This window comes from Anopheles bellator, chromosome 1 (genome assembly GCF_943735745.2).
Source record: "Anopheles bellator chromosome 1, idAnoBellAS_SP24_06.2, whole genome shotgun sequence".
Lineage (NCBI taxonomy): Eukaryota > Metazoa > Arthropoda > Insecta > Diptera > Culicidae > Anopheles > Anopheles bellator.
This window is the reverse complement of record NC_071285.1, coordinates 54,118,321-54,125,666: the sequence shown is the minus strand read 5'-3', so window position 1 is coordinate 54,125,666 and position 7,346 is coordinate 54,118,321. Positions and strand designations below refer to the sequence as shown.

The following is a 7,346-nucleotide window of genomic DNA, read 5'->3' as shown; positions in this document are numbered from 1 at the left end:
TGGGGTGTGCGTAAGACCAACTTCGGTCTGTGTGCGTGCGTGGGTTCGACCATTATCAACACTTGTCACGACGCACGCAGCAATGGAACAGCAGCACACTAGTGAATCGCCCGTGAGCAGTGGTGAGTCGACGGCGAAGAGTGTCACGTCAAAGCAACCCGTTGCCAGCATCGCTCGAGGCAAAAAGGACACTAGCAATCCGCAGAAGAACCGTCCAGCAGTGAACACAGCCATCAGCAGCCCGGACAGCGCTGGTGACACATCTCCGTCTCAGCCCGACCCGGACACAGCAGCGGTGACACCGACGGTGGCCACGCTGGGACCGAAATCAGACGACAATCTAAGCATCAAATCTTCCGACTCCGTCACCACCAGTGGAGAGTACGAAATCGTCCCGGAAGCACCGCTGGACGCGCTGCTCGACGGAACCGACGAATCCGATCGCGGACCAACCAGCGGAAGGTCGAAGAACGGAGCGCCGCCAGATCCTGTCCGAAGTGCGGCCGACGGAGAGAGCCAGATTGCGGATCTTGCCGAGTGCATTGCCGAGGACAAGGTGGAAGACGGAGCGGGTTTGACAGTGACCGCAGACACACCGCACTCACCATTTCCTGGCCATCTGCGGAGCCATGCTGGAGCGGCTAAAACCGCCATTTCACCGATACTGAACATCGAGGGCAACGGAAACATGATGGACCTGGAGAAGAACATGAACGAAGTGATACACGAGCTGGACGAGGAACGGACACTGAGCGGGGCCACCGATCCGAGCTCATCGGACAAAGGTACGCACGCACTGACTGCTGACGCCCCATTTTTTCACTTGGCGAGAGGAAACTGTTTTGGTTTTTTTGCCCTCTGACGGGTGCTTTATTTTCTTTTGTCGCGCTTGGTGCATAATTTGTTTATGTTGTCCTTCTCCGCGATTCTGACCGCTTGATGGTGTTCTCATATTGTTTCTTTCTCATTTGCAATATTAACATTTTTCGTTGTTTACAAGTAACGTTTCCATCGACGAAGATCGAGTTGTTTAATTCCTGTGGTCCCTTTCGCTAACTTTACTTCCTTCGTTATCACCGCGCTGTGTCCCATACTCATTTAAAGTGCGCTTCTCGGGTCGAAGTATAGAGAATTAACTCCTAACCACAACACACCACCCATATCCTTAGCCACTCCGGTACGAAGTCCCGCCAAGGGCGCTGACCGCCCTCCGGAACGTGCGTCGAATAGACCGAAAGTTCCGACCTCGCTTCGCCTGAGCCTGCAAAGCATGCGCGCAAATGCCACCACTTCCGGTTCGGCCGAAACGACTCCGAACGCTGGCCCCAGCCTTCTGTCGCCGGATCTGGTCGCCCGTGGTGTCGGACAGTCCGTGTTCTACGATTGTCTCGACAGCAGTCCGCTGACGGAGAAAAAGGACGACATGAAACCGGACACCGGTGGTGGTGGTGATGGGGGTAGCGAAACCGACGAGGAACTGTCCGACATCGATCAGGACTGTACCATCTTCAGCGGTGTTACGTACCTCGGTGCGTCCCGCATCAACGCGCCAAAGTCGGAGCGAGAAATCCTGCAGAAGGTATCGGAAATGAATGCGGGCGGCGGAATGGTACCTTCCGGTGGGGCACCGCCTGCCATCGGTGGCCATGACAGCAGCCCTCTGGGGCTTAAGGTATCGGTGAGCGTTCCAACCTGCTCCGAAGGGCTCGTGGTGTAAGTATACGCGTCAACTGCCAAAACACACGATCCACATCACCATCTGCGTGCGTGTCCTCTCCTGAACAGGCTGTACGATTGCGAATCGAACGCGGTGGTGGCAACGTATGAGGTGCAGCGGATATTGTTCTTTGCTCGCGGCCCGGTCGGAACGAGTGACCAGGCGTGCTTCGCCTTCACCTGGTCCCACGGCGAATCGCAGGAAACGGCCGTCCACCAGTGCCATGTGTTTCGGTGCAATATCCCGGAAGCGGTCACGCAAGTTAGCAGTAAGTCACTCATACAAACACACACGCCATCCGTCTTCTTAAATGCGGTAAAACGGCCAATTAATCAATTACGTGTCCATGCGCTTCTTCCCATCCAAACGCCATCCTGTGCCGTGTTTCATAGTTCGTAGGGCTAAACGTTTTCCAATTCATTGCTTTTCGGGTTTGCTTTCATACTTTTTGTTGACTATTTTGAGTGGTTCTTTAGCATTAGCTACTTTCTGATGGCCCTTTCGTTTACTTGACACCCGTAGGACTTGTTATACATTTGTTTGCTGATTTAGTTGTTTTGATTCCATTAATCTTGGCTTTGTTCTTATTTGTTTTGCTTTTAGCTGAAACTTTTCCTTCTTTTTATTACCTTAACCGTAGCGAAATTTGCCTTCAACTACACTAAAGAATTGTTCCGTTTCTAGTTTATCTAACTGCATTTTCTTTCTCCACTTTTCCCTAAAGCTTGCTTCGCCAAAGCCTTCCAGCGCTTCTTGCCACCGAGCGTGCCGGCGAGCATGACCACCTCGCTGGCCGACAGCGGCCTGAACGTGATGTTGGCATCGGTAACGTCCGACACCGCCGGCAATCCGATTCAGTCGGCCATGTACGAGTTTGCGGTTTCGCTCGAGATCAAAGAGAAGGAACGCAACGGGTACGTCACCGTACCACGGGATGTTCGGTCCAGTTTCCGGCTGCGGTGCAAAACTGACAAGGAAGTGTGCATCACCGTGCGCCAGGTGCCATCGGAGCAGTTCCCTCCGCTGCTGATCGAACGTTGTTTCGGTGTCCTGTTGAGCCCGGGGAAGATCGTACGTCAAGCGGACATGCAGCTGCTGGATATGGTCAGCATGGGTTACGTGAAACCAGTCGACACAGCGGGTGGCGCCACTTCAACAGGACCGGGAACTGCCAGTGGCAACGGAAGCTCCTCCACCACAGTAGCAGCCTCAACATCGGTGGCCACAAATTTCTCACAGTTTCCCTACCAAATAAAGGCCGAGTGGAAAGCGCACGCATTCGAGCCCCTCAACACCGAGACACCCAAGAAAGCACTCACCGTGGCCGTCGACCTGGTCATCAAGGGTATCCAGGAGCCGGTGCGGTTCGTAGTCGAAACGTCCGTTTCAATCCTCTCCCAGAGCGAGCTGCGCATCGTGCAGAATCTGTTCACCAACAAACGTCCGCTGCTGTTGCATTTCTACCTGACGCTGCGCGAAAACGGCGAAGGCACCTGGGAGGTGGATTCGATTGATCACTCGGACGAAATCGTCGAACCCACGGCCGCCCCATCGTCGGTTGCGTCGTCTTCGCTTTCGCTTAACTTTAACTTTCGCAATTGGACGTTCAAAAATTCGGCCAGCGTACAGTCGATGCAGGAGCTGCAAGATGATTCCAGCCCTACCGACTACAGCTCGGACGGGGACGAACCGTTGCTCAGTGGAACTGGCGAAGTGTCGAAGAACTGTTCGGTCGCTCAGCTAGACGAGTGGCAGGGTATCATCCTCGAGTGGTACCAGGACGTACCGGAGAAGCACCCGAAAGCCCTGGCGGCACTGGTTCGATCCGGTATCCCCGAGGCACTCCGCGGTACGGTTTGGCAGCGTTTGGCGTGTGTCGAGAACCGGACCGAGATGTTCGACTCATACCGGGTGCTCATCACGAAGGAGACAAACTGCGAAACGGTCATCCAGCGTGACATCAACCGGACGTTCCCGGCGCACAAATTCTTCAAGGAAAACGGCGGCACCGGACAGGAAAATCTCTACAAAGTGTCGAAAGCGTACGCCGTGTACGATACGGAGGTTGGCTACTGCCAGGGCTTAAGTTTCATTGCGGCCAGCTTGTTGTTGCACGTAAGTGGGGCCCTCGGCCTTTTTGCAATTCGGTGTTCAATTCCGATTTCTCTGTTTCACCCGCCCAGATGCCGGAAGAGGAAGCCTTCTGCGTGTTGGTGGCACTGATGTACAATTACGGTCTGCGCGATATGTACAAGATGGGTTTCGAGTCGCTCTATCTGCGGCTTTATCAGTTGAACCGCCTGATGAAGGACCAGCTGCCCGATCTGTACGAACACTTTGCACAGACCGGCGTTGAGTCGCACATGTTCGCAAGCCAGTGGTTCCTGACGCTGTTCACCGCACGCTTTCCGCTCTACTTTGTGTTCTACATCCTCGATGTGTTTCTGCTGGACGGCATACCGGTTCTGTTCCAGGTAGCCCTAACGCTGCTGGCCGTTTGCCGGAAGGATTTGCTTGAGCTCGATTTTGAGGGTATTTTAAAGTACTTCCGCGTGACGCTCCCGAAACGGTGCCGCAGCGAGACGCAGGCGAAGCGCCTGATGAAGCTCTCGTTCGAGTGCAAAGTGAAGAAGCTGCGCAAGTACGAGCTGGAGTATTTGGCGAAAAGGGAGGAAACGGAACGCAAGGAGCAAGAGGCCAAGCAGTACGAGCAGCGGTATGGTGAGGAGCGTGCAAAGCTGCAGCAAGAAATCGGTGGGTTAAACGAAAAGCTGGAGGCGATGGTGCGGGAAGAGCGCAAGAGTGCGGGCATCATACAGGACTACAAGCGCATCATCCAGCGGCAGGAAGCGGAAAATGGCAAGCTGCACACCATGCTCGACGACTTGACGGTAAGTTGCCGACAGGGACTCGGCAGTGGGAGTCTGTTTAATTACGCTTAATGAACTGTATCCTCTCACATTCCGTATTCCAGAAAACGGTGTCCACGTGTAGCAAGTGCTCGTCCAGCATACCACAATCCTCGCCACTGCACGCCAATTATGGCCGAAACTTGCAGCAAGCAAACAGCGTCAACAACAACAATCACGATCCGACGCAGCATCCGGACGATCAGCCTGATGGGCAACAGCCGAACGCTTCCACCGCGATCGGTGGCCTCGGTCCGTTAGATCCGCTGCTGATAGCGACACAGCGAATACGCGAACTCGAACTCGAGCTGGCCCAAACGAAGCTTGCGCAAGTGGAGGCGGAATGTAAAAATCAGGTACACGCCAAGTCACATCCCCAGGTGGCGAATCGTATGTTAATCACTGTCACTTCTACCGGGACACAGGATCTTCACCATCAGCTGAACACAACTGTGACGGAACTGCAGGCTACACGCAGCAGCTGGCAGCCGTGGCTCTCGAAAACGCTCAACTCGATACAGGAGAAGGTGGCCACTACCAAGCGAGAAGCGCAACATGGCGCATCGTTCCAGTCTTACACGAATGCTGAACCTTCCAGCGTAAGGCCGATTGTATTGTCCCTTTTCGTCAGCCAAACTAAATCACCGCCTTTGGTTCCTTTCCAAAACGTTGCAGATAAAAAATCTTCATTCCTCCCAAACGACAGCTAGCGCCGCGCATCTACCGCCACGCCAGAAGGCCCCGTTGGTACAGCGCCACAGTCTCGCGTTTCCCGCGTCCGGCACAGCGACCATGGCCGCCGAAGACGATGAGGTGACACGAAGGGCCAAGTATGATAGCAGCGTCAACGTACTGTACAAGGATACGCGGTGCAATAGCTTGAAGTAGGATCGACTCAAAGGCGATCACGAAAGAGTCTAGGTACTCGAGTCACTCCCGCGTCATGGGGGCGAGCGCGCGCGCGTTTGGGAAACGCAAGCCACAGATTTTAGTCCAATCCAAGCCAAGCATGAGCTTTAGCCTGTAAGAAGTGTACCGAAGGCACGGGAAGAATGTTCTTGTTGTTTAGAATGAGTAGTTGAAGGCAAAGCGGCAGAGACACAGAAAGAGGTAGTAGTGTAGTGGGGTCTCCAATCTACGAAAACCACATTTTTCCTTCTTAACAATAGAGGAGTTTTCATCTCAATGCATTTGCAGTTCACGTTGCGCACTGTTTTAGTTCGAAACAATCGAAGAATCTGTTTTGTATTCTCATTCAACGCCTCATTTAAATGCCCTGGGAAAAATTTATATCAAACCAAAAATCGCGAATTGCAACGAAAAAGCTTTTAGGGCGTATATTTGAAGGGGTTCAAGTACGCAGCTTCCTGCAAAAGTCTAGATGTTGATTTCAAATCACCATTTCGAACAGGCCAACAGTTTGTTTATTTACCAATCTCATAGACAACAGCGCCACGGATGTCGATACTTCGCGTAAGATTGAATTGTTATGGTAAAAAGTAACCAACGAAATGCACAGGAACACGCGTTGAAATTAATAACCCTCTCATGGAAGTACTTTCATTAACATGTGATTATTTTAAATTCTTTTTTAAACTTCCCAAAGTTCAAGAATCTGTTAGAGAGACATTCCTCGTGATAGATGCGCAGATGAATTATTGTTCTGAATTTTACAAATTCAATCTATTACCAATGTAAGTGTTTCGTTCGTCCCTCTTCGCTAGGCTATATACAGCCTTGTGGTGGTTGTATGATTTTTCTGCACTGAATTAAAATTCTTAGTACATAAACAGTTTGTTGATGTTAGCAAAGCGGTGGCAAGCATTTGCTTAGAAAAGATCACATCATTTTTGCTAAATAATTTAAGTGTTTTTCTCTCTATAGGAAGCAAACATGGCAGCACATTTCATCGCATATTTCGTTCACTCGTTGAATTGCATTACATTTTAGAACTGTTTGAAGAGACTTGAAGCGTGGCACACGTTCTATTGGTTCTATTCACCAGTGTATGCAAGATGTGTCTGTATCTCAGCCCTTCGAAACAACATCGCTCAGCTAGCGCCATACGATATCGTGTAGGACTCTGTTCAAAGGGAAACATGTTTTGTTTTTTAGTTTATCGGTAGCCAAGCGTTTAAGATTAGTGACTCTACACGTGCGTAGCAGTAGAACCACAAGGTGGTGCTTTGTTTCCTTTACCCGCTTTGTAGTACGCCGCCCCACGCCTGGACCCCAGCGGTCAGTTTAAAACCTCAAAATCGCAAATCGCTCTCGTGGCACAGTGGCATTGTAGTCATTGCACAATTCCACCATCGGTCAGTGTTTGCTTTTTTAGGGATCCACACCAAACAAATACTCTTTCCGCGAACGAGCTGCCAGTGAAAGTATCTAAAATAGCGCAACGGTTTCCTTTCTCCCTTCTGTAATCGATCGTCTCTTTAGCTTTTCGCCCAAAGAGCGTAGCAAATGGTGCTGGAAAGTTATCGTGAAATATGAATTCCGAGTAAAACCCGATAGCCAACGTGGAACGCAAGAGGAGCGAAACAAAATCGAAAATTAATGATTCAAAGTATATACACGTACCATTCACCGTATTTATCAATCGAACGAATAAATCAAAAGGAACCTAGCCCCGGAAGTTGTAGTTTTCACTTCTTCGAGCGGATAACAGCAAACCAATTCAATGCGCCATTTGTTCGTCGTGTCGGATTTCAAATCAT

General features: G+C 51.1%; 1 protein-coding gene across 1 annotated transcript; it reads left to right on the top strand.

The window, feature by feature from the left end:
* The first annotated feature begins 82 nt into the window (after nt 1–82).
* Nucleotides 83–7,218, top strand: LOC131215882 (rab GTPase-activating protein 1-like). Its single transcript, XM_058210277.1, has 8 exons — nt 83–785; nt 1,170–1,713; nt 1,786–1,985; nt 2,442–3,832; nt 3,901–4,608; nt 4,692–4,982; nt 5,052–5,225; nt 5,302–7,218. The coding sequence occupies exons 1-8, from the start codon at nt 83–85 to the stop codon at nt 5,512–5,514; spliced, it is 4,224 nt and encodes a 1,407-aa protein (XP_058066260.1). The 3' UTR covers nt 5,515–7,218.
* The last annotated feature ends 128 nt before the right edge of the window (nt 7,219–7,346 follow it).